This window comes from Oryctolagus cuniculus, chromosome 7 (genome assembly GCF_964237555.1).
Source record: "Oryctolagus cuniculus chromosome 7, mOryCun1.1, whole genome shotgun sequence".
Classification (NCBI taxonomy): domain Eukaryota; kingdom Metazoa; phylum Chordata; class Mammalia; order Lagomorpha; family Leporidae; genus Oryctolagus; species Oryctolagus cuniculus.
Window position 1 is genome coordinate 135,270,644 of NC_091438.1, and position 25,878 is coordinate 135,296,521.

Consider the following 25,878-nt stretch of genomic DNA (forward strand, 5'->3'; position numbering starts at 1 on the left):
CTCTAAGGTTTAACCATTGGGTAGGGGACTAGGGAACGTATTCTGCCGTAGGTGTTCACGTCCTGAGAGGTTGTTTGCAGTCCCCACACAGGGCTGGTTTGGGAAAAGGCACCCCCCCCTCCACCATGCTCATGGTATTAGCTTTGGTTATAAATTGGGTTTGCCTTACTTTTTAGACAGTATGAGCTAATGACTTTGGAGAAGTCGTTGATCCAAAGCACAGATATGCTAACCTGGAGGGACAGTAGGTGACTTCAGGTGGAGTCCACCAGTGGCCTGTGGCCTCCCATCCCAGAGCCCCCAGCAGTGATCCCTGGACTGGGACGACCACCAGGACAGAAAAGGCGCCTCTGTCTCAGGCATGCTTCACTGCCGCAGCTGCGTGTGGAATGGGGACAAAAAAGGAACTGGATTAAAAAGCAGGAGCCGAGTTACACAGAGCTGAGTCTGGAGCCTGTCTGCCTGGTAGGCCAGAGGCGCCAAGAGGGAACTGGAGGGCTGAGGGCTGAGAGCTGAGAGCCGTGAGCCGTGCTGCTGTGTTCTGCACTTTATCCTCCTCCCTCTCAGGAGGAAGAGTTTGTCCTTTACTCCCTTGGTAGTTGTAAGACATTTAAAAAGCAAGCATAGGTCCATTGTAGTTAGAGTTCTTGTCTTCGACTGGGAGGCTGGTGCCAGTACAGAGCTTTGGGGGTTTCCGGGTGTGCTCTTCCTTAGGACTGAGGAATTTCATCTGTCTAAATTCCAAATCTCCGACCCTACAAGTTCAAGATGGAGAATGTGAGCAACCCAGAAAGCAGAGGAGTAGAAGCCACAGGGGGCTGGGGGAGGCACAGTGTGGAAGCTTATTGGCGTGCACAGGGCCAGTGTGGGTTGAGAGTATGTGGACTTCAGAGCTGCTGCACTGGTCTGGAGAGGCCATGTGTCCAGGAGCCTGGAGCTCTGGAAGAAATTGATCGGTAATTGGGTGGATTTGGCATTCTTTCCTACTGATCACTAATAGGGTAGGTTCAACATGCTCTCCATGATTGGGTTTATTTGCTTAGAGGAAAACCCCTTGCTCTGAAAGAGCAGGAACGGGCATCAGAATTATTTCCAAATCCGAATCTGGATATACGCAGTAAAGAAGAGAATTGAAACCAGTGTTCAGTAGCTAAAGCTTGAAAGTAGGCAACTATGTTGCTTTGGCTTCATCTGCATCTCAGCTCCAAATTACTGAGGCATTATTATGCGTAAACATTCCTATCTGGGGGATGGGCATTTGGTGCAGCCCCTGTCCTGGGTCCCAGCTCCCTTTCTGATTCTGGCTTCCTGCTGTTGCACACCCTAGGAGACAGCACGGAATGGCTTAGGTGCTTGGATCCCTACCAGCTACATGGGAGACCCAGACTGCATTCTGTCCTCTGGCTTTGTCCTGCCCAGCGTGGTTGCTGCGGGGGTTTGGGGAGTAAACTAAGTAGGTGGATGATACCTCTCTTTGAAATACATTAAAAATAAAAATTCCTATCTGCAGCCCCAGCTGCAGGGGCCCTGGTTTGTTTTGAAAGTGTGGGGAGAATGCGGGTGCTGCTTTGTTTGCATCTGCTCCTCCCAGGATGCTGTGGCATGTGTGCCAGGAAGGTGGTGTGCATATGAGGTGCAGCCGTGAAGAGGACTTGGGATTTTCCATTCCAGATCAGTCTGAATTACCCTTAGCTACTCTGCATTTTCTAAGGGGTAAGCTTCATTTTTTTAAAAAAAGATTCTTTTATTTGTTTTTGTTTGAAAGATTTACAGAAAGGTAGAGACAGAGAAAGGAAGTCTTCCATCTGCTGGTTCGCTCCCTAAATGGTCGCAATGGCCAGAGCTGAGCCAATCCGAAGCCAGGAGCCAGGAGCTTCTTCTGGGTCTCCCACATGGGTGCAGGGGCCCAAGGACTGGGGCCATCCTCCGCTGCTTTCCCAGGCGCATTAGCAGGGAGCTGGATTGGAAGTGGAACGGCCAGGATTTAAACGGGCGCCCATATGGGATGCTGGCACTGTGGGCTGGGGTTTTAAGCTGCTGCACCACAGCCCCAGCTCCAAGCTTCATGTTTTGAAACACAGTTTTCATTTTGACAAAACTCTGTGGAGTAAAAGTTGGCGGCTGGCGGCTGAAAGTGAGGCAGCACCGCGGCGTGGCAGGATTCTTGCTGACCCTCGCCCAGCACAGTACTGTCCACGGGAAAGAGTGTGGGGTGGAATCTGGCCTTTGGTCTGCACTTCTCAGGTGCAGCCTTACTTAGTCCTTCACTTTGAATACGTTCCGTGATACATGTAAATACGAGTTCATCAGTGCATGCAGATAATATATGTCATTGGTCTGAACAATTAGAAGTTGCTGATACTTAATTATTTTGTTGTAGACAAATGGCAACTATCATAAGGGTTTTTTTTTTCTTATAGTTTATTTGTTAGAGTTGAAGAGAGAGGGAGAAATGCGGAGATATTCCATCGGGCCACCGTGGCCTGAGCTGAGCCAGCTGCAAGCCGGGAGCCAGGATCTTCATTCTGATCTACGTGCATGGCACAGGGGCCCAAGCATCTTCCGCTGCTTTCCCAGGCACATCAGCAGGGAGCTGGATTGGCAGTGGAACAGCTGGGACTCGAAGCAGTGCCTGGATGGGATGCTGGGATCACAGGCAGCAGCTTGACTGCTACGCCACAGCACTGACTGCTATCATAGGTTTTTATTTTTTTATTTATTTATTTTTTATTTATTTGAGAGGCAGAATTACAGATAGAGGGAGAGACAGAGGTCTTCCATCTTGGTTCACTCCCCCAAGAAGGTCTTCACTGCTTTCCCAGGCCATTAGCAAGGAGCAGCGAGGACTTGAACCCGTGCCCGTATGAACTTAAACCAGCTCACAGTGCTGGCCCATATCATTAGCTTTGCAGCATACACATGTTGGAGATGTGTATCAAGTTTTATAGTTCATATACAGCAAATAACTTTGGAGAACCCTGGCCAGTACAGCTCTTCCAGCTCCTCACCCGTAAACCCATAACTTATTTCTCTGTCATGGGGTGGTCCTAGGGGAATGGCGTTAGAATACTTAATTTGCATATGTGTGTCTTGGTCTCTTTGGACAGCTAAATCAAAAATACCAGAGTCGGTGGCTTCTGAGTAACAGTTATTTATTATATTCCTGGAGGCCAGGAAGTCCGATCTAGTGAGGACCCCCTTTCTGGCTCAGAAATGGTCCCTTGCCGTGACCCCACGGGTCTCTTGGACGCAGCCCCCCCCCATTCATGAGGTTTGTCTCCTGATCTGATCACCCCTCAGAGGCCTCGCTTCCTAGCACTGTCACCTGGGGAAAGGATTCAGCACGGGGGCTGTGCAGGGGACGCACATTCAGACCACGCACCAGGCGGAAAGCATCCAGTTCAGTGGTGCTCAGGTGTGCTCAGTGAAGCCGGTCCTGCTGTCCCGGGCCTCCAGCTCCCCCGCCCAGAGACAGCCTGAGTGGTGCACCTTCACAGGAACTTGTGGGAACAGGGCAACTGCATACTTACCTGAGTGCCTGTCAGCATGTAGCCCACCACGCCTACTGACCTAGCCTTGTTTTATTGTTTTTTTTTAAAAGATTTATTCATCTATTTGAAATGTAGAGCAACAGAGAGAGAGCTTCCATCCACTGGGTCACTCCCCAAATGGCTGCAATAGCCAGGTCTGTACCAGACGGGAACCAGAAGCCAGGAACTCCATCAGGGTCTCCCACATGATTGGCGGCGAACCATCAGCTGCTGCCATCCCAGAGCAGGGAACTGGATCAGGAGTTGATGCTCAAATCAGCACTCAAAAAGGGGATGCAGATGTCCAAGTGGAGGCTTAACCCACTGCGCTGCAATGTCGGGCCTACCCTTGCCTTTTTTATCTAGCAGTGTAACTTAGAAAACATTCCATATTTACAGTGACCTCAGTTTATTTGCTTAATATTCCATTGCATGTGTATACCAAAATGCATTTAACCAGCCTGTTTTGATGGCGTTGATACTATTTTCCGTCGTGGCTGCTTCCAAGCTTCCAATGGTGTTGTAGTGGATAGTCTTTTTTTTTTTTTTTTTTTTTTTTTTAAGATGTATTTATTTATTTGAAAGGCAGAGTTACAGAGAGGCAGAGAGCAGGCGGACTTCTACTCACTGGTTCACTCCCCAACTGGCCACAACGGCTGGAGTCATGCCGATCAGGAGCTTCTTCCAGGTCTCCCATGTCGGTGCAGGCGCCCAAGGACTTGGGCCATCTTCCACTGCTTTCCCAGGCCAGCAGAGAGCTGGACCAGGAGTGGAGCAGCTGAGACTCGAATCAGCACCCATATGGGTGCTGGCACTGTAGGTTTTACCCACTATGCCACAGCGCCAGCCCTGTGGCTAGTCTTACACACGTGGTTTGCAAGTGTGAGTGCCCAGCAGGGAGGTTGCTGAGTCAAGGGGCAAGGGCTCCCCCCACCCCAGGGAACCTGGAGCTCTGGCTCCGCTCTGTTGTTGGCATCCCTGCCAGCAAGAGGACCGAGCTGAAACGAGAGGGGCAGGATGCTGGCACCTCACTATTTCTATTTTTGAAATCATTTGTTAAATGTGAATCCTTGTACTTTTTTCTTCCTTCTGCTGCTGTTCTACTTAGACTTTTTTTTTTTTTTTAATGCCTGGAAGAGTTAGCACTTTTAGGAGCTTTAGACTTTGCCAAAGGCACGGCAGTGACCTCTGGTGTTGCTTTCCAAGGCGGAGCTGCAGGTGCCATGAAGCATTGCCCACTTTTGCCTGGGTCCTGCAGGAGACCCTGGTCTCCCCGTGATTCGTGCCAGGCAGTAGTACCGGGAGGTGCCAGCAGGTGGCAGGCGAGGTGCCAGCAGCACCTTGGCCTTCAGTGAGGTCTTCCTCTGGAGAGCAGCCAGAATCTGCCTTGAGACGGCCCCGTGACCTGATCTCCCAGCCGCAGGTCCAGCTCAGTGTGTGGTGGGCTCCCCGAGCCTTTCCTCCCGCCTCGTTTTGCTGCCATTTCTCAAACAGGTGAATATTTGAAGATCGCCAGCAGCTGTGTTCAGAGGAGCTTCAAACAGCCACGCCCTGGGTGACAACCTGTGGCCTCCTCCCGCTCCAGGAACCAACCGGAAGGATTTACACGCCACCGCCTTGGGATGGCCTGGATTTCCTTAATTATAGGGCCCAACTTCCTGCCTCCCGCAGCCAAGTCTGCCCCACCCTTCCCGTGAGCCAGGAGGTCCCCGGAATGGGCTTCCACCACCCACTTGGCTGTGGAATAGGAAGAAAAACATGAGCTGTGGGTTTGAGAAGCCCACAGGCAAAAGTCCTTGGGCTGCCTTTGAGGGCAAGAGCCCCTGGGAACCAGCTCCTCCCAGCTCCTTGGAAGCCAGTTTTCTGTGATGGGCACATTGTCTGACAGGGCCTGCCCAGCACCTCGCACAGCGCGGGAGGCTGGCCCGGCCACTTCTCAGCTCAGCCTGCAGCGGACCAGCAGCACTGCGGGCCTTGGGAGAGCCACTCCGCCGGAGCCCAGAGCACGCTCTCCTGCTGCTAGTGTAGGTCCCCGGTTCTTAGCCACTGCCGAGCTGCCCCCGGTGGGGAGGAGGGGGCGGGGACTGAGCGGCCAGGACGCCTTCCTGTTGTGGGCTGCTTCCTTCTCTCCGGGCAGGCCATGGTCATCCCGGCTTCTGCAATCTGCACCCCAAGCGGGGGTGAACCCCTGTGCGAGTCAGAACTTGCAAGACAGCCCAGGGTTGGGCACCTGTCCAAGACAGCCACAGGCCGGGGTGGAAGGAGGGCCTTTGGGGGTGTGGGAAAAAGTGGGTGGGAGGCGCCAGTCCTCTCTGTCATTTCCCAACAGCGCAGGAATTTGCATACTGGCCAGTTTTCCCCATCAGCTTCTTGGCTCCTGGAACCAGGAAAGCCAGAGGAGGAAAGAGCGCGTGGGGAAGCCACCTGGAGTTTGATCCCTCTCAGCAGCTGCCGCCGTCTCCATGGTTTGAGCTTTGGTCTCAGGAGTCACATTCTGTTCCTGCCACCCTGTCCTGTACAGATCACCAGAGCTGGGGGGGTGGGGATGGGAGTTGAGGCTGTCGAGAGGGGAAGTGAGTGGGCCTGGGTGAACCCAGGCCACCTCCCTCTCCTGCTGCCAACACACAGACTGGGGTATCCTCTTGGGAAGTATAGAAGGTGGAGAGGTGGAGACAGACCCTGGGAGGAAGTGCCACCTGTTTAAGCCACTTGAAGGAGTGTGACAGGAGGCAGTGGGGAGAACTTGCAGAGTTAAAACCTAAGCCAGGGGGAAGAACTAGCCTGGGCATTGGGCCTGGAAGCTTCTGAGTAGCTCTGCTTGGAAGCCAGATTGGGAAAGAGGCCCCAAGGGAAGCTCCAAGCATCGATGGCCAGCGTAGTGTGGCCAAGGCTGCCGGGAAAGCACAGGCTACAAGCTTGGGCCCACAAGGAAGGGCAGAACGGACCAGATCCTCCACAGAGCTCGGCACCTGCTGCACGGGCCCTGCTGTCATCGTTGGCACCCATGGATAAACCTGTAGGACCAGACCACACCTCCAGACAACCACAGCCAGCCGGCACCTGCTGCCCGCTGCCCACCTGCCCGCAGAGTCGCTCCCCGCCCCACCCCTGCACACAGGCAGAAGCAGCAAGTGACCAAGAGTTCAGCCCCGGTCAAGAAGCAAGTGTGAGCTCCCAAGTCCATGGCCAGTGGGCACGTGGGTGGGAGGAGGGGTGAGAGAGCTCCCTACTTCCCCTTCTAGGTGGCCCCTGAGGCCTCAGAGCCTCCAAGCTCCACAGCACAGGAGGGTGCGGCGGTGGGGCTACTCGGGCTCCTGGTGTCTGAGGCCCTTCCCTTCCTCAGATCTGGGGGCTGGGGGACCAGTACAAGGCCCTGCTCCAGTCAGTCCTCCTCCATGGAACCTTGGACAAGTCACTTGGCATTGCCAAGTGCCTGATAATGAACTGGACAATCCAGTATTTCAGCTTCTTGCCCCGAAAAACAGGGACCCAAAGGTAGCCATTTAATCTGAAATACAGTTATTGATGGGAAAAAAGTCATTTGTAAACAAGGCAGTGCCATTTTCTGGAAGCAGCAGGTATGGGACACCGTGAAGAAGACTTTGTGGGAGGCTTTGAGTTCCACTTGGCAGAATCACTTCCGGGTCATGCACTGAGTCCCACCCCAAGCACAAGGTGGGGGCATTGTGTGCAGGGGCACCAGGGTGGCGTTTCCCTCAACATGCGGCTCAGTGGTCTTGTGCCAGAGCAGTTTCCAAATAAAACGATGCCACAACCACCTCTCAACCAAGGACCAATTAGGTGAGACAATCAAAGCTAGCATCACTGAGACTTTTCTCCTGGGCTGGCGTTGGGCAGTGGGTTAAGCCTATATGGGCATGGGTTCGAGTCCCGGCTGCTCCACTTCCAATCCAGCTCCCTGTTAATGTGCCTGGGAAAGCAGCGGAAGATGGTCCAAGTGCTTGGGATCCTGCCACCCACATGGGAGACCCGGATGATGCTCCTGGCTTCAGCCTGGCCCAGCTTTGGCCATTACAGCCATTTGAGGAAGTGAACCAGTGGGTGGAAGATCTGTCTCTCCCTGTCACTCTGCCTTTCAAATAAATAAGAATTTTAAAAAACAAAAAGCCTTAAAACAAAAACGTTCCCGTTTTCCCCCTGCTGGTTGTGTGTGTGTGGCAGTCATGGGATAGCCCAGCTATTTGACACCACACCCCAGTTTTTCACCGACAGGGGTGGTGTGTGTGGTTCTGCAGGCATCTCTGTGGGTCAGGTAAGTCAGACGCTGGATGGAGGGAGGACCCAGCGCACGGAGCCCTTGGGGAGTTGCACCACAGGCCTCTCGGCGAGCACCTGCCCTGCGCCAGGTGTCAGGCCTGTAGGGTAGATACCGTTATTACCCTCACTTCGTAGAGAACACTGAGCCCCTGCAAGGGGCACTCACTCCTCCCAGGTGACAACCAGTGGCAGAGGGCTCCTCGCCTGCTGGAGGGTACCCTGCCACTGCCCGCCCCACAGCCTCTGCCCTGCCTGCTGAGCTGGGATCCGGAGCACAGCCGTGGCTGGGAGCACAGGGCCAGAGCTGAGTCTTCAAGACTTGCCAGTCAGTCCTTCCAGCCAACCCCTGCGAGGCCATCGCCCTGGCCCGGCGCTTTCCTAGCCCTGGCTCTGGCCACAGCCCAGAAAAGAGGAACAGCTCCGGCCGTGCACGGCCACAGGACTCCAGGCCCTGTCACACTTCCGCTTCCTAGGCCGGTGCCCACGCCTGCCCAGGCCCACAGCTGCCTCCAGTGCAGGCACAGCACGCGTGTGCGAGCTGGTAACCCTCCTTCCAGAGCAGGGGCAGGGCCGTGGGGGCTCCCACCGGCCCGCCTTCCTCACCGGCAGGCCAGCCCGACGCTGGAGGCAGGAAGGCGACAACAGTGCCTCTGAAAAGGGGTCACACTGCTTTATTGACGTTACGGGAGGGAAGGGCTTTCCACGTAGAACACAGACACGCGTGTCCTCCCACCCTCGGGGAGCGCGGAGGGCCCCAGGTCCCTGGGGCAGGTGAACGGAGTGGGGCAGAAGGTAGGTTATTAAGAAGCATCTTGCTTACTAACATGAAGCCTTGCGCCCAGCGAGCGAGCACGGGCAAGGCCTCATTGGCTTAGAGGAGGGGCCCCCGGAGGGCAGGCACACGGTGCCCAACTGGCCAGCCAAGGCTGGCATCCCAGGGACAGGGCGGAGGTGGGGGGCCGTGCACAGGGCCCCCAGCCCAGGCCTCTGCTCCCCCCAGCCTCCCTCCCCGCCCTCTGAGAGAAAAGAGGGTTTGGGCCTCAGCCACAGACCGACGGCCGTTACTGGCAGCGTCTGCTTAGACTACAGATACAATGTGCATCAACAGGGCGATCGCTTCTGACCCACCCAGACACGCGGCTGGGCAGCCGTGTGGGCCAGAACCAATCCTACAGTATCTTTGGTTTGCGGGCTCCCTTCCCTACTTTCACCCTCCTGCTGTCTAGCCTCCAGGGCTGCCCCCGGGCTGGGAACGAGCCACTTGACCGCACCAAGCCTGGCCGGACAGCACCCCCCACCCCCCACCGGCCACCGGCTGCCTTACTCACTGGGGTGCTGGGACTTGTAAGACAGGATCTCGGCTGCCAGCTGCTGGGGGTCCAGGAGCTGCGGGAAGCGCCCCATCACAGCCTCCACCAGGTGCGGGGGGAAGACGCCGCACAGCTTGGTGTACACGCTGGCCCGCTCCTTGGCCAGGCTGCCCACCCCGCCCCACGGGGCCCCACCGGGCCCAGGGCTCGGCCCCTGGGGATCCTGAGGGACTGGCGTGGGTGGGGGTAGCGGGTATGGCTCTGACCAGTACTCTCGGGGTGGAAAGGTGGGTGGCGGGGGTGCGTAGTCAGTGGGGACGCTGAAGTGGCCAGCGCCCATGGCCCGGCCAAAGGCTGGGTAGGCCGGCGTGGCTGGGAGCTCAGAGCCGTAAGAGTGGTAGCCAGCGTAAGGACCCCGAGGCGGGCCTGGCTCTCCCAGGCCTCCGCCTCGAACCCCCCACAGTTCTGACATCTGGCTCTCCAGGGAGCCAATGCCCGAATCCAGGCAGTCCTGGGAGGTGTACGGGAGTGAGTCCAGGGTCTGTGGGAGCCAGTCTGAGGGCCCGAAGCTGCTCCCGCTGACCCCGCTGGCTGGGAGAGTCCTGCTCGCTGGGGCAAAGGTCTGCGTGAGCCCCTCGCGGCGGGGCCCTGGGGAGGCTCGGGCCCCCGGCTTCTTCCCGTCCAGGCCACCCAGTTCACCTTCTGTGGGCAGAGAGCCGGGCTGTGGTGAAGGTGCAGGGCGCTGGGCACTTTTGTCCTTGCCTGGGGCCCGGGGGGGCGAGAGGAGGGCATTGGCACGGAGCTCGTCGGCCACGGAGCGCTGGGGGCGGCTGGGCCGCTCCGGGTGGAAGAATCGGCACTTGATCCCGTAGGTGCACTTCTTCCCTGCACGGGGAAGGAAGCGGAGCTCTAAGCGGGGGCCAAAAGGGGGCACTGGGGTTGGGTGGTCCCCAAGAGGAAGAAGGTGGGGCGCAAGCAGGCTCAGGTCAAGTGGGGGGCCTCGGAGGGCTGAGCTAGGTCTCATACCATAGGGGCACTGCTGCTTCCTGTGCTCGGAGGGGAGTGGCTTCTTACGCAGGAAGTTGTCCAGGCTGGGCCCATGCCGGCCCAAGGGGTCATCAGGAGGCATGAACCTGAAAGGGCAGGGAGGACTCTGGGGAGGTGGGGGCGGCGAGCCTCGCTGGGGAGGCCGGAGAGCGGCTCCCAGGACTGCTGTATCCACAGGGCATCCAGAACGGTCAGGCCCAGGAGGCAAGGGGTATTGCCAGGCAGGAGGGCCCCAGGCCAGGGGCTCTCTGAAGGCGTCAGAGGTTGCACCTCTATTGACCCAGGCTTCTGCTTGGGGGGCAAGGCAGTAGGGCCGGAGAGGCTGTCCCAAAACACTGACATTCCGGCACAAACGCTCCCGCCCCCGCCCGGCCTGGGCCCAGAGCTCCCAAGAGCAGGCCTGGCTTCCCCTCCAGGCCTGGTGGGGCCGTGGGGCCGGCTCCTGGCGCGCACGTACTTGTCGTTGACGAAGGAGTACATGAGCAGCCGCTCCTCGATGAAGCGCTTCCACTCCTGCCGCTCAGCCTGCAGGTCCCGGTAGGTGTCGTTGGAGACCACGATCCCGTCGGACTCGAAGGCCAACTTCACAATGAAGCGGTCGTCGTAGCACACCACCCGCTTGCCGCCCACTCGCCGCGACGGTGTGAACACCAGGATCTTCTTCTTCTCCAGTTCCCGCAGGATGTGCTGGTCTGGGAGGGGGACGGGTGCAGGTCAGAGCCCTGCGGGCCCTAACCTCCTGGTGACCAGGTGCAGGTGCAGGTGCAGCTATGCCGAGGCCATGGCCACACCCCGGTGCCCGGCTTGGCCCTGCCCACAGTCTGCGGCCTGGAGACCAACGCTGCCTGAGCTCTGTGAGCCACAGGTCCCACGCGGCAAGTGCCCAGGGCACAGGGCTGCCCTTTTTCTTCCCTTCTGGACATCATGCCTGTGCAAGCCAGCCTGGATCTCGAGACTTCTAGAAAGATGGACTGTGTTTCCAGCCCTGCAGGCTGGCGGTCCTTGTGAGAGCAGTGGGACAGCTGAAGTGGATGCAGCGCTTAGGGCATGCAGGCCTTCTCGGCACTTGTCACGCGAGGCACTGACGGCAGAGCCCTGGCCCTACCCACTGTACAGATGTGGCACGAGAGGCTCAGGGCAGGGCTGACTAACCCAGGCCACAGAGCCAGCCGGTATGGGGCACAGCCAGGATTCCAACTCTGCCTGTCAGCCCACAGTCCACCGGCTTAACCACTGGCTGCTCTGCCCCTCTTCCACTGAGCACGTTGGGAGAGTGGCCTGCCCACCGCTAGGTTGAGGAGGTGACCAGTACCTGAGGCTGAAAGCTGGACAAGGTCATCTCCGATGGCCCCCATTCAGAGCAGCAAAACCCAGGGAAGGAAATGCTGGCCCCTGCCTAAGCCTGCCAACTGTCGCGCTGGCCCGCAGGGTCTTTCTTGGGCAGTAAAGTCAGCCCGCTCACCTGTAATGGGCACGTCAGGCCGAGGCTGCTCCTTCCTCCAGGACGGCACAAACACCGTGATGTCTGTGTGACCCCGCTCCAGAAACCAGTTCACAGCCAGCAGGATGCCCCGGCAGGAGAACACCTCCTTGTTCCCGTGGCTGGGGGTGGGTGGGTGGGGGAGGCACAGGTCAGCCCAGGGCGGCCAGCCTGGGCAGGAGGGCAGCGGATCACTCACCGGCCCAGGCCCACCACGCTCCGGTGCTGGTTCCCACCAGGCCCCAGGCAGCCACACACAGGACTTCCCGGAGATCCTGGGAAACACCCAGGAATCTGGCAGCACCTCTCCCTGTGGTGGGGGAGGGTCTGGCCTCCTTGCAACACACCTGGGGGTGGGGGAAAGGCGCTGGGAGACTTCTGGTTCCTGCCCCGCCCGGCAGCTGCCGGGACCACAGGACAGAGATGTGCACAGCGCACTGAGTCACCGCCCCTCCCTGGGCCGCGCGGCAGCCGTGCAGCCCGCCGCCGCGGAGGAGGGGGAAGCACCGGCCTGGCGCGCTGAGGAGTAGCCGGGCTGTTCCGGATTAAAGTTCAGTCCCTGCGCTAAGCCTCAGGGGCTGGGACCCCGGGAGGGCGAAGGGAAAGGGGCCGGGCCCGCCGCGTGGTCCTGGCAGCCTTCACCGCGGGACAGGAAGTGACCAAGGGAGGAGGCTGCTGAAAGTGAAAGGACACTGCTCTTCTCCCAAGGCAGGCGATTCCCCCAGACGCCAGGCCGCCCATCCTCGGAGGGCGTGGCTCGAGACAGGAAGGCCTGGCAACACACCCGGGAAGGCTGCCAGCCAGGAGCGCCGGGAGCCCGCACATCCTCCCCGCCCGGGGCTCATGACCAAACGTGGCCTGGCCCAGAAGACAGCCTCCGGCCTGGCACAGTGGCTCCTGTCGGGAAGGAGGGCCTGGCCATGGGCAGCTCTTCTGCTGGCTTGAGGCCAAAGACGGTCCACCCAAGTTCCCAAGTTCCAGCTGGGCTTCCTGGGAGGGCGGTGGGTCTGGGCCCGGGGCTTCCTTCCCGCCAGCCCCTGCCTCTCGCTGCCCCCTGGGGTGAGCACCTCCAACCTCTCACAATTGGCAAACATGACAGAGTAGATGTTACGCAAAAGGGGCAAGTCCAGGGCCAACCACATCCTGTACGCGGCTTTGGAGGGTGGTAGCTGGAGCCCCATGAGAAGGCGGGGGAGGGGAGGGCGGGGGGGGGGGGGTGCAGAGAGGCTGCTTGGAGGTTTATTCTGGGGTCTGAAGGTCTCTGTGCACCATAGTGGGGACCAAGCCCAGCCAGCCCTAAGGCAGCACTCGGCCCTGCCTGGAGCCCCAGCCTGTTCATGATGAAACCCGGTGCTGGGAACCAAGCAGTTGGGCAAGCTTCGTCCTGAATCACCGCAGGCCCAGGTCGGGGCACCATCACCATGGCCCCCTTCCCCCAGCTGAGAAAACCACAGAGCACAGAGGGTAGCGTGGCCACTGGGGTCGTGCTCATGACCGATGTGTGTGTGTGTGTGCGTGCGCGGGCAGGTGCGAGCCTGGTCCCAGGGAAGTCATGGGCGGGGCACTGAGCTCAGCGGGGAGCCAGACGCGTCCCTTCACCCTTACGGGGGCTCTGCGACTCACCCAGCTAGTGGCGAGAGGCAGGCAGAATTTGAAGCCAAGTATGAGGCTGCTAGAATGCCTTCGTGACCCTAACCGAAGACCCAGAGTTCAAGGGGGAGCAGAATGTGTGCAAAGTGGAGTTTGAACAAAACGTGTGCAGAGGGAGGGTCGGGCTGGAAACAGCAGAGCAGGAGGACGTGATGTTCTGGGACACGCAGCTCTTCCTTCAGGACCCATGGGAAGTGTCACCGCCTCTGGGAAGCCTTCCCTGACTTGCCAGGATGGCTCATGTGTGCCCAGAGCTCCCCCTACCCCACCCTCCCCTGTGGGGGTGTGGTCACCTCGGGCTTGGGTCCTGGTCTCAGGTGTGCAGCCTGCACCTGCATCTGCCTGCCCCCTCCTTTGTCCACACGCACGTACACACGGGTGTACCCCATGCTTAGGCCAGTGTCTCCAAACCTGCAATCTCTTGGGATGCCAGAGCTCCTAGGGCAGTGCACTGAAAACCTGGCTGGGGCCAAGTCCATCCTCAGCAGCCCTAGACCTGGAACGCTCCCTCCGCGGCCTGCGCGAGAGGGACCCGGGAGGCAGAGTGCCTCCCTGACCGCCAGCCTCAGTCCCTGTTGCTGCAATGGAGCAAGTTCTGCTAGCGCAGGAAAACCAGACTTCCTCTCACCCCGCCGAATCCCCTGGGCCCAGAGGGTCAGGGCCCCCAGCCAGGCTGAGCAGACCTCCCGGGGCGGGGGGGGGGGGGTGTTTGCTGGAGATCCCAGAGGAGCTGCTCCCGCCCTAGGACAGAGGGCGGGGCCAGGCCAGTCTCCCCAGGTGAAAAGATCTGCCAGGGCTGGGCTTGGCGAGTGGAGAAAAATTCCCTTAGAAGGAAACAGAGGTGAATTTCCCCACGATTTGCATACGGTGGGGGCTAGCCCACTGCCCGCCCCGGGGAGGGGGGCGGCAGGGCAGGAACCCAGTAGCAGCTAAGACAGGAAGTCTGAGGCTGGAATTCCCCTCGTGGCTGCGCTGCCCCGGCTCAGAAACCCCCAGCAGCCGTGTGGGCTCGGGGTGGCTCCGCCAGAGCCCAAAGTCTACCACTCCTCCTGCGGGGACACAAACACACGGCGCCCAGGACGGCCCCCAGGCTCAGCCACTCCCGGGCCCTCTGCCCCCCCCCCCCCCCCCCCCCGCGCAGGGGCCACAGGAACACACCTAGCCCGCCCAGCACAGGCCGCCTGGCACGGAGGCCCCCTCTTCTCAGCCTCCTGCCCAGAGACGGAGACACTGACCCGGAAGGTGGAAGGACTAGGGCTCACCTGGCCTGCTGTGCTGGGCCGGGCCCAGAGCTGACTTGGCCCAGCTGGGCCAGGGGTGGGCGGGGCCAGACGCCAGGGAGGGCAGAGGCTGACGTCAAGCCAACCAGCCCGGGCAGCCCACCTGGGAGATCCCTCTGGGTGGCGGGGAGCTGTCTGGGGTCTCCCTGTCAATGCCAACAGGAACTTTTCCTCCAGAGCGACGCACCCAGCCCTGACTCACAGCCCATCTCGGAGGGGAGGGGGAGAGAGCAGGGCCAGAAGGCGGGGCCTTTGCTCCCAAAGGCCAGCAGTGGCCTTGACCCTGGCCTCACTTTCTGCCCACACCCAGCCCAGTCTCTGCAGTTTCTGCAGCCCCCAGCCAGGTCCAGCTCAGGCAGCGTCCGTGCAATCATGAGGATCCCAGTCACAGCTGAGCTGCAGCAGGCCGCCCGCCCACACCCCTCCTGAGCGCCAAAGCCAGCCTCGAGGTCACTCCCGGTCACAGCCACGAAGGCTGTGCAGCCAGCAGGCCTCAGAGCCCCAGCCCCTGAGTATCACCAAGGGCCATCGCCACCCTCATCCTGAGCACTGGCCACTCCCTACACACCCCACCCTGGGGAGGGCTGGGTCAGCCCTGACAGGTGAGCAAAGAGAGCTCCCGGGACACAGCCACGGCCCCCAGGCCAGGCCCCTGCTCTGCGAAGCGCGGGCCTCAAGGACAGAGCCACGGCACAAAGCCTCCAGATCACTCTGGACTGGAGTGCTTGCGCCAGCACCTCCTGGCACACTGACCCTACAGCAGGGCTAGGGACCCGCTCTTAAGACGTCGTGAGGAGCCAGGGGTGGGGGGGGGGCGGCTTCTCTAGGGCTTCCCCTCCCTCCGGGAGCAGAGGTCAAGCCCCCACCTGAGGGCTTCAGGGCCAACTGGCCACCGAGCCACGTGCCCTGGCCGCAGATGCACCGCCTACCTCATGGCCACATTGCTGCCATCGATGACCACGGGCCTCAGGTCGCTGCCCTCCTTGTCCTCGTCTGGGAGCGGAGGCTCCAGGGTGGGAGCCTTGGGGGTGCCCCCGCCGCGGGGCACCAGCGGGAGCTGGGTGCAGGGGTCCGGCGAGGCCTGGCGCTCCCGCTCCGCCGCGGCCCCATGTTTCAGCAGCTCTCCCAGCACGGTGTTGGTGTCGGCCTGCAGCCCGAGCTTCTGCAGGACGCTGTGGATCTCCGAGGAGGAGTAGCCCAGCTTCCGGAAGAAGTCCACCTTCATCTGCAGCTCCAGAGCCGCCGCCTCGTCGGCTCGGGGCTCCTGGGCTGGCCCAGGGGTGCCCCGGCAGCCGCGGCTGTCCTCCAGCGCCCACAGACTCATAGTGGGGCTGGCTTCCGGGACAGGCGTCTCTCCACAGGAGCCACTCATGGCTCAGGCTCCAGAAAGGCGCCCGCGACAGCCCCTGCGGGACCAGCACGAGGGGTAGGGATGTCAGCGCCCTGCATCCTCTCTCCCTCCGGCCCCACCCACCAGGATGAGGCAACCCCAACCGGTGGCACTAGACATGGCCCCCGTCACGTGCTAGCTCTCCTGTGAGAGCGGGGGGGGGGGGGGGTAAACTGAGGCACACTCAGACGTTGCTCAAGGTCACCCGGCTGTTAGCTGGCGGCCAAACATTCCAACCTAGTGTCCGACTCCACCCCCACCCCAGCACCCACCCAGGGACCCAGAAGGCAGGGGCGGGGCTCCCGGATGGAAACCCGGACTCAGACGGGTGCTAGGGGCCGTCAGATGGGTGCTAGGGGCAGGGGGCTTCCCCGGCGAGGCCATCGCCTCCGCCCGCCCGCCCCGCACTCGCGGCCCAGGCCCAGGCGGCGCAGGGCCCCGACCGGACTCCCGGGCCGGGGCAGGCCGAGTTTCCGGGGTGACCCACGCCGGAGAAAAGTTGCCGGGAAAGTCTGTTCGGCTGCCGGGCGCCGGTGACGCGGGGGCTGTCCCGGCCCACAGACCCGCGCTCCCACGGCCGCCCCCTCCGCGCTCCCGGCGTGGGCTGAGTGGAAGGGGTCGCGGGGACCGGCCCCAGGGCCCTCCCTCGAGTCCGACCCGGCCGCAGCCCAGCCCGGCCCCGCCGCCCGCACCCCTCCCGCCGCGCTCACCCAGCCGCGCGCCGCCCTCGGCCGGCGGCGACTCCATGGGGCCGAGTCCCGGGGGCAAGGCCAGCGACGCCTTTATACGGGCCGGTCCACAGGCAGGTGGCGTTAAGGAGGGTGACGCGGAAGCCGGGCAGGGCCACCGCCCCTTCCTGCTCCGCCCCGAGCACCGCCCCGCCCCGGCCCGGCCCGCGGCCCCGCCCCCGCGGCTGGAGCTCGGGGCCCGGCCTGGGATGGGATCGGCCGTCCAGAGACGGGGCGGGGGACCGCGCGGGCAGGCGCCGTCCGAGCCAGGCACGTGTCAGGTGCGGCACCGACCGAGGTGCGTGCAGCAGACAGGCGCGGCCACCAACATTCGGACCTATGAACTTGACCCGCACTCAAAACAGCCAGGTGCAGTCTGGGGCACCCAGGGCCTGCCCACTCTAAACAGTGCTGCAGGTGGGACAATAGGTGTCCCAAGACAGGTGCTTTTCCCACGGAGACGGGACCACTCGGCAGGTGCATGGCTATTGAAGCAGTTGAGGGAGGGGGGCGGATAGGTACACTTTTCTACAGTGAGCACCTTACCAGGATGGAAAGGGAAGTAGCGGACACAGTGACCAAAAAACAAACGAGGGACGGGAGGGACGTGTGCACCAATCACCGCGTCCGTGTTCACAGGATAGCGTTGTCCCCTCCACAACTCGCCTGGCTGGCCCTCCGTGACTGCATGGAAGCCTTCCCGGTCAAAGGCTCAGGATCTCTCACGTGAGCACATTCCACAGTGTTCACCCACAGCCTCAGACGAGGCAGACGGAGGTTACGGTGTCCATGTTGCCCTTGAGATGCAATCAAAACTCAGTGGCCTCAGCCACAAAGACTTGAACCAGGAACCAAGAGCCCCCATTCCTGTGCATCAGGTACCACCTCGGCCACTGGAAGTCACCGTGAGCCAGGGCTTCCATCGGGCGTGTAAGGGAACACTCTAGAACTCCAGAGACTAGAGGACAAGGCTGCCCCAGCGCCAGCAGCTCCCAGCTGAGGCCCGGGGAGCCAGGACACCCAGAGCCAAGGGCTCGTACTCTGTGCACCGGCACTTTTCTTACTGTGCATGCGCCCTGCAAGGCGGGTGTTCGTGTTACCACCAAAGACAGTTCACGGTGAAGGCCAGCACAGACGGAGCCATGCACGCCTTGAAGAATGCTTGTGATGATAAAGTAGTCTTCACCCAACTCGAAGCAGGTTCTTTGAGATCCTCTGGGTGCCCCTCCTCCTCTCATCTTAAAGAACTACCTTTCTGAATTTTAATTTGAATCATTCTCGCGCGCTTTTTTTCTTTTTTAAAAAATATTTATTTATTTATTTGAGTGGTAGAGTTACAGAGAGGGAGGTATCCCATCTGCTGGTTCATTCCCCAAATGGCCACAACGGCTGAAGCTGGGCAGATCTGAAGCCAGGAGCCAGGAGCCAGGAACCTGGAGCTTCTTCTGGGTCTCCCACATGGGTGCAGGGACCCAAGGACTTGGGCCATCTTCTACTGCTTTCCCAGGCCACAGCAGAGAGCTGGATCGGAAGTGGAGCAGCTGAGACTGGATTTGGTGCCCATATGGGATGCTGGCACTGCAGGCAGTGGCTTTACCTGCCACTCCACAGCGCCGGCCCCTCCCTTGCTTTTCTTTTAATTCTACCACCTTTGTATGAATCCCTAAAGAGTATATTATTTAGTTATCCTTTTGTTTTGTTTTGTGTAAAATAGAGTCATTCTATAATTTTGTGACTTCCTTTTCTTTCTTTTTTAAAGATGTATTTATTGGGGCTGGCGCTGTGTCGTAGCAGGTACAGCCACCGCCTCCTGTGACATCAGCATCCCATTACAGGCTCTGGTTCATGTCTCTGCTGCTCCACTTCCTATGCAGCTTCCTGCTAATGTGCCTGGGAAAGCAGCAGAGGATGGCCCAAGTGCTTGGGGCCCTGCACCCATGTGGGAGACCTGGCAGAAGCTCCTGGCTCCCAGCTTCAGCCTGGCCCAGCCCCGGCTGTTTTGGCCATTTGGGGAGTGAACCAGCGGATGGAAGATCTCTCTATTTCTCTATTCTCTCTGTATCTTTGACTTTCAAATAAACAAATATATCTTTTAAAAATAATAAATAAATAAAAAGATGTATTTGTTTATTTGAAAGGCAGAGATACAGAGAGAGGGAGAGAAAGAGAGATCTTCCATCTGCTGGTTCACACCCCAAGTGGCCTTAATGGCCCAGGCTGAGCAATGCCGAAGCCAGGAGCCAGGAGCTTCATCCGGGTCTTCCACATGGGTACAGGAGCCCAAGGACTTGGGCCATCCTCTGCTGCTTTCCTAGGCACATTAGCAAGGAGCTGGATCTGAAGTGGAGCAGCTGGGACTCGACTCTGTGCCCATATGGGATGCTTTACCCACTATACTACAATGCCAGTATCGACTTTCTTTTTCACACAAAATGATTTTCACACAAAAATCCATTTCTAGGTTGGGGTAGTGGTTAAGACTTTGCTTGAGGCTGGTGCCGTGGCTCACTAGGCTAATCCTCTGCCTGCAGCACCGGCACCCCGGGTTCTAGTCCCGGTTGCTTCTCTTCCAGTCCAGCTCTCTGCTGTGGCCCAGGAGGGCAGCGGAGGATGGCCCAAGTGCTTGGGTCCCTGAACTGGCATGGGAGACCGGGAGGAAGTACTCGGCTCCTGGCTTTGGATTGGCGCAGCGCCGGCCATAGTGGCCATTAGGGGAGTGAACCAATGGAAGGAAGACCTTTCTCTCTCCCTCTCCCTCTCCCTGCTTACAAACTCTACCTCTCAAGTAAATTTTTAAAAATCCTTTAAAAAGGGGCTGGCGCTGTGGCACCGCAGGTTAAAACCCTGGCCTGAAGTGCCGGCATCCCATACGGGTGCTGGTTCTAGTCTTGGCTGCTCCTTTTCCGAACCAGCTCTCTGCTGTGGTCTGGGATAGCAGTAGAGGATGGCCCAAATCCTAGGGCCTCTGCACCCATGTGGGACACCCAGAAGAAGCTCCTGGCTCCTGGCTTCAGATCGGCACAGCTCTGGCTGTTGCGGCCATCTGGGGAGTAAACCCGCACATGGAAGACCTCTCTCTCTGTCACTACCTCTCTCTGTAACTGTCTTTCTTTCTTTCTTTCTTTCTTTTTTTTTTTGACAGGCAGAGTGGACAGTGAGAGAGAGAGACAGAGAGAAAGGTCTTCCTTTGCCATTGGTTCACCCTCCAATGGCCGCCGCGGCGCCGGCCAGTGTAACTGTCTTTCAATTAAATAAAATAAATCTTAAAAAAAAAATCCTGGCCGGCGCCGCGGCTCACTAGGCTAATCCTCCACCTAGCGGCTCCGGCACACCGGGTTCTAGTCCCGGTCGGGGCGCCGGATTCTGTCCCGGTTGCCCCTCTTCCAGGCCAGCCCTCTGCTGTGGCCAGGGAGTGCAGTGGAGGATGGCCCAGGTGCTTGGGCCCTGCACCCCATGGGAGACCAGGAAAAGCACCTGGCTCCTGGCTCCTGCCATCGGATCAGCGCGGTGCGCTGGCCGCAGCGCGCCGGCCTTGGCGGCCATTGGAGGGTGAACCAACGGCAAAGGAAGACCTTTCTCTCTGTCTCTCTCTCTCACTGTCCACTCTGCCTGTCAAAAAAAAAAAAAAAATCCTTAAAAAAAAAGGATGCCCACATCCTATACTGGCGTACTGGGATCAAGTCCCGGTTCTGCTCCTGGTTCCGGCTTCCTGCTAATGTGCATCCCAGGAGGCAGTGGGTGATGGTGGCTCAAGTACTTGCTTCTCTGCCATCCACGTGGGAGACCCAGGTGGAGTTCTGGCTCCTGGCTCCAGACTTGCCCAGCCCTGGATGTTGTGGATGGAACATCTTTGTCTCTCTTTCTGTCTCTCTGCCTTGTGAATAAAATGAAGCAATAATAAATAAAAGAAAGTTAAATCCACGTCTACGGCCTGCACACCCATAATGTATTCATTTTACTTGAGTAATGGGCCTTCTGTGAATACAGCACTGGTTCTCATCCCCCTGTTGTTGAATGTTGTTTCTAGGAGTTTTTAAATTGCTGTTTTAAAGCGTGCTTTGGATATTCTTGTACATATCTTATGAGCGCGGGAACTGGAGCTCGGAGGCTGTGAGAGGTGCAGTCACCTGCCAGGGCCCAGGACTGGTGGCAGTGGGGTCCCTGTGGCTCTCCGCTTGCCCGGGAATGGCCACAGATGAGCCCAGGAGCAGGGAGTGTGCCTGTCTAGTGGGATCCTCGTGCTGTTCTTTTGGCCTTGGCTGACTGCACCCAGCCACGTGCCTGCATTGTTGGAAGACCCCACAGTGTCTTCCCTGTGCCCTCCCAAGGCCCACAGGCTGCAGATGGCGGGAACACGGGGCCCCTGCCGCAGCCGAGCCAGGCGCTTGGCGTGCTCCCCGGCACTCCCGCTAGCACCTTGTACGCTGCAGCCCTCAGTGCACGACAGCCCCTTTTATGGGCGAGAAGAGCTCTGCATGTCAGGCGGCCCTTGCGCGTAGTACCTTTCAGAGAGTACAAGTACGATGTGGTGTGTGCAGGTTAATAATAGCGACAGGAACCCCCCCACGGCGGCAGGGCCTCCCACTTACAGAGCGGGCACGAAGCGGCGGGCGCTCTGCCAGCGTCTGCAGGCACTCCCAGGCCTCTGCTGCTGCTGCTTCCTCAGCCAGGACTGCCCTTCCCGCTCCTGACGCTGCCTGGCCCATTCCATGCGTCTTTGCAATGATGCCCCCTCCTCTGGGAGGCCCGCCGAGACTTCTCAGTGCTCCTGCAGCACCCAGCCCATGTCTCTATGTGCTGAGGTGTCACTGCCAGTCTGGGCCCTCCGCTGAGGCTGAGGACTGGGCTGGGACTCCATTCCTGCTCCCAGGCTTGGTGCTGTCCAGCACCGAGTCCAGTGGGAACCGGGCGGTAAGTCAGGCAGCTCCCTGCCCGCCCGAGCGAGCCGCAGTCTCACCCTCTTCCGGCTGTTGTGGCACGGCCTTTGCCAAAAGCTGACTCTTCTGCAGAACCGGGGAACCCCTGCTCCACTGACAGGTGGATTTTGCAACCGTTGGCTCCGATCCCCAGGGACCCTGTGGATCGAATGGCATGGAGCCCACGCCTACCCCTCCACCTCTTGCATGCTCTTCTTGGCAGGTAGATGTGTTTGCCAACTTCCTTCCTGGGCCTGCCTGCCCTCTGGCCACCTGCCTGTGCCAGCCACACCTGCCAAGTTCCTGGACTGGTCACCTCCCAGGGAGGGAGGGAGGGAGGCTGGAAAGGGAAAGGTCCCAGCAGTGACCTTGGCCTTCAGTTGTCCTGCCGGCAGCTTGGCCTGGGTAGGACTCAGGAGCCTCTGTAGCAAAGCCGGACCGCTGCCCCCAGTCCTTAGCAGAGCTGATGCTGAGTCCAACAAAGCCCCCCAGGGTGTGAAGAAAGGACCAGGGCCCTCCTGTGCTTTGAGGCCCCTGGTGTACTTCAGGAAGACATCGCCCTGCAGCTCCATAAATCAGTGTGTATTTGAAAGTCAGCTGAGGGGGCCTGCGTTCTGGTGTAGGGTTTGGATCCCGGGTGCTCCACCTCTGATCCAGTGCACTGCTAATGCACCTGGGAAAGCAGCGGAAGATGGCCCAGGGAGACCCGGATGAAGTTCCTGGCTCTGCATTGCCCAGCCCTGGCCATTGTGGCTGTTCGTGGAATCTACCAGCAGATGAAAGATCTCTCTCTCTCTCTCTCTCTCCCTTTCTCTCTCTGTAACTCTGCCTGGAAAATAAATTAATTAATTAAAAAAGAAAAGAAAATCAACTGAACAAAGTAACTATTATCACATGCTCCAAGGAGATGCAAGATATTTGGATGAGTTACAAGATTACTGGAGGGCTTTTTTTTTTTTCTTTTTAGATTTGAATTTTTTTTTTAGATTGAAATTTGGCCAGGGAATCAAGGGTGACACCGGCAGAGGACCGTGAGGAGTGCACCATGTCCCCAGCCCTCTGCTGCCCTCTCCTATTCTCTGACCAGAGGGCACTGCATCTCCGGGGCAGTTGTTCTAGAAACTCAAACAAAAATAAAGGACATCCCACAAAATACCTGGCCGGGACTCCCCAAAATGATCACAGTCCAGGCTGGAGGGCGCCACAAGATGAGCTGAGCACACAAAAGAGGGTCCCTGGGCTGCGTCCTGGAGCAGAGGGAGCAGGGGTGGGAAGGCTGAGAAAATCCAGAGGCGTTCCGGGCTCAGGCAGCAGGGATGCGCCAGCCAAGGACCTCTCATTTTGGACCAATGTGCCACAGGGTAGGAGCCGGCAGCTGAAGGGCAGATGGAAACTGGGCGAGGGGGACTGAGGGAGCTCTACACTCTTTGCAACTCCTTTTTTTAAAAATTAATTAATTAATTTGAGAGGCAGAGTTACAGACGGGGTCGGGGAGACAGAGAGACAGATCTTCCATCCACTGGTTCACTCCCCAACAGCCACAACAGGCAGGCCTGGGCCAGGCTGAAGCCAGGAGCCAGGAGCTTCCTCCAGGTCTCCCTTGTGGGTGCAGGGGCCCAAGCACTTGGGCCATCTTCCACTGCTTCCCCAGGCCATAGCAGAGAGCTGGATCGGAAGTAGAGCAGCTGGGACTTGAACCGGCGCCCATATGGGATGCTGATGCCACAGGCAGAGGCTTTACCTGCTACACCACAGCGTCGGCCCCTGTGCAACTCTTCTGTGGACCTAAAGATGATCCCCAGCCTCAGGCACTGCAGCCGTCTGTGAATTGAACCAGCAGATGGAAGATCTGTCTCTGGCTTTCCCCCTCTCCCTGTAACTATCTTTCAAATAAATAAATCATTAAACTAAAGATAATTCTCCAATTCAAACATTTCTTTTGAAAAAGGCACATACGATCCCATGGGCCTCCCAGAGGATACATTCTGATGATCAGGCCAAGTGTCTTTGTGAAATTTCATTAGCACAGATCCTGTGTCTGAGTGCAGTCCCATTTGGAGATACTATCTGAAGTCTAAATTTGGGGTCTTTTGTCTCCGGAGCCCTGGTCAGAGGGCCCTCTTCCCTCCCCTCTTCCGTCTGCCCACGCCCACCCCTCTGCAATGCGGCAACCCCAGCTCCTTCTTTTCTGCACCCTTGAACCTGACTGCTGCGGCTGGAAAGCCCCACTGAGAATGATTAGCCTGACCCCTTGTTTTATAGCGGAGGAGGCTGGGAGGGGAGGAGGAGGACTCCTTGCCCCTCCACAAGTGCAAGGGCAGAGCTGGGAACCGGACTAAGCCGGCTTTCACTGTCTGAGACATGCAGGCCCAGTTTCCCTACAGAGTATAGAGCAGACCCACAGTGCCCTGAAGCCCCAGGGACTTACCTGGGGACCTGGGAGGTGCAATTGCAGGTGTGGGTTGGAGAGAGGGTTTGGGGTGCAGGTTTTCTGTGGGCCTCACTGTGCACTTCCTTAAAAGGTGGCTCCCATGTGAAGACCCAGGAAGAGGTGGGACCTGAAAGGCTGTAACAAAGTGAGTTTGTTGGGGCCCCTCACTGCCACACCCCAAAGTCAGAGGGAATTCTGCAAATGCCAGAGCGTGTGAACAGGGGCTGCGCACTCAACTTTCCTGATGTGCTGGGAGCTGCCAGAGATGCCCTTGGCCTTCCCCAGGGCCTCAGGGGTAGGGCCTGGGCTGCGGTGGCACTGCCCCTGGAGGAGCTGTGTGCAGGACAGCCAGGCCTCTGGCCTGCGAGGTGTTTCTGTTGCAGTCCGGGATGGCACTGTGTCCCCTTGGAGATGGCCCCGATTCTCACTCTCCTCTGTGCTCTCGGCCCAGGACCTGGCCCGGATGTGGGGGAATGCTCCGTGAGTGCCCGCAGGTAGGGCTGGAGTGGTTCCCGTTACGGACCGCTGTGGGCACCTCTGCTGTAGCCCCTTTTTGCCAAGTGTGGCTCACAGATGTCCCCATACAGCGAGAAGGGCAGTCACAGGCCTGGGAACTCTGAGCGGGAAGTGAGCTCAAGCCTCACCTGAGGCCTCCCGCAGAGCCCCCTGGGAAGGCTCAGGTGGCCATGGAGAAGGCAAAACTGGGCAGGGATGAACTGGCCCCCGTGGCCGGATTAGAGCACGGAGGCAGGAGCTGGCTGGCCAGGCCGCCAGCAGCTCCCGAGGTCAGTAATGGGGTGGTCACAGCAGGCACCCCATAAGACCCTGGCAGTCGCTCACATGCAGGTCTTGGGCTGGTCAGTTCTCTGATAGCCAGAGGTGTCGCGAGTGATAAACACGCCAGGGAGATCGCTGGCCACCGCTCCTGCACCCTTTGCCCAGTCCCCCCTTCCCGACAGTACTGGGAATTTCCCAGCCACGTGGTCTGGTCAGAAATGACCCCATTCTAGGGGTGGGGCCTAACCGCCTTAAACAAAGCCGGGGCATTTCATGCAGTGGTTAAGATACCGCTTGGGATGCCTGCGTCCCAAGTCAGAGTGCCTGGGTTTGAGTCCCGCCTCCTTCTTCCAGTAGCAGCCAGTGCAGGCCCTGGAAGACAAGCAGGTGGTGGCTCAAGTGATTGGCTCCCTGCCACCCATGTGGGAGACCTGGGTTGGGTTCCTGGATCCTACCTTTGGCCTGGTCTAGCCCCAGCTGTGTGGGCGTTCGGGGAGTGAACCAGCAGATGGGGGATCTCTCTCTCCTTCTCTCTGCCTTTCAAATAAATAAGATGAACAGCACTGCCACCAATAGCAGCAATAAAGACCATCTCACCCTTTGGGCTACAGGAGTTGTTCAGGAAAAGGCACATGACCCAAGGGAGGCCACGCAGAGTCCAGGAGTCTTACTTCCAATTCCGTACTATGAGCTCACTGGGAATCAAACCCTCTGCTGCTTTCTAATTACAAATAAGGAAAGCAAGGAGTGCCAGGAGTTTCTGGAGCCGAGAAACGGAAAGAACACCCGTCCTTGGTAACAGCTGCTGGGCCAAGCCTTGCCTGAAGCTAGTTCTAGACGGTTCGGTTATGTAAGTCAGTGCATCTGTCACTCACGACCAAAAATATCCTTTAGAATGGTGATAGTAATGACTTAATAATTATTAAGTATCCATAATTACCTGACTATGGCTTAGGAGATAAAAATCTTAGAAAGTACGAAATAACACTCTTAGAGGTGGAAAGGGAAGCAGACTGCTGATTAACTCCAAGCACAGCTGTGTGGCACCTGCTGACACTGAG

The 25,878-nt window shown here is 58.8% G+C and overlaps 1 protein-coding gene and 1 long non-coding RNA gene across 2 annotated transcripts; one reads left to right on the plus strand and one right to left on the minus strand.

Moving 5' to 3' along the window:
• The first annotated feature begins 7,194 nt into the window (after positions 1 to 7,194).
• Positions 7,195 to 7,657, plus strand: LOC138850679 (uncharacterized). Its single transcript, XR_011390776.1, has 2 exons — positions 7,195 to 7,331; positions 7,446 to 7,657. It is a non-coding gene; the product is annotated as an uncharacterized lncRNA (long non-coding RNA).
• A 796-nt stretch (positions 7,658 to 8,453) lies between these two features.
• ZC3H12A (zinc finger CCCH-type containing 12A) lies at positions 8,454 to 16,811 on the minus strand. The gene is made up of 6 exons (XM_051832066.2): positions 16,676 to 16,811; positions 15,505 to 15,981; positions 11,628 to 11,767; positions 10,623 to 10,857; positions 10,145 to 10,251; positions 8,454 to 10,003 (listed from the first exon to the last, which is right to left on the minus strand). Exons 2-6 carry the CDS (start codon positions 15,945 to 15,947, stop codon positions 9,129 to 9,131), a joined length of 1,800 nt encoding a protein of 599 aa, XP_051688026.1. The 5' UTR covers positions 15,948 to 15,981; positions 16,676 to 16,811; the 3' UTR covers positions 8,454 to 9,128.
• Between the last annotated feature and the right edge of the window lie 9,067 nt (positions 16,812 to 25,878).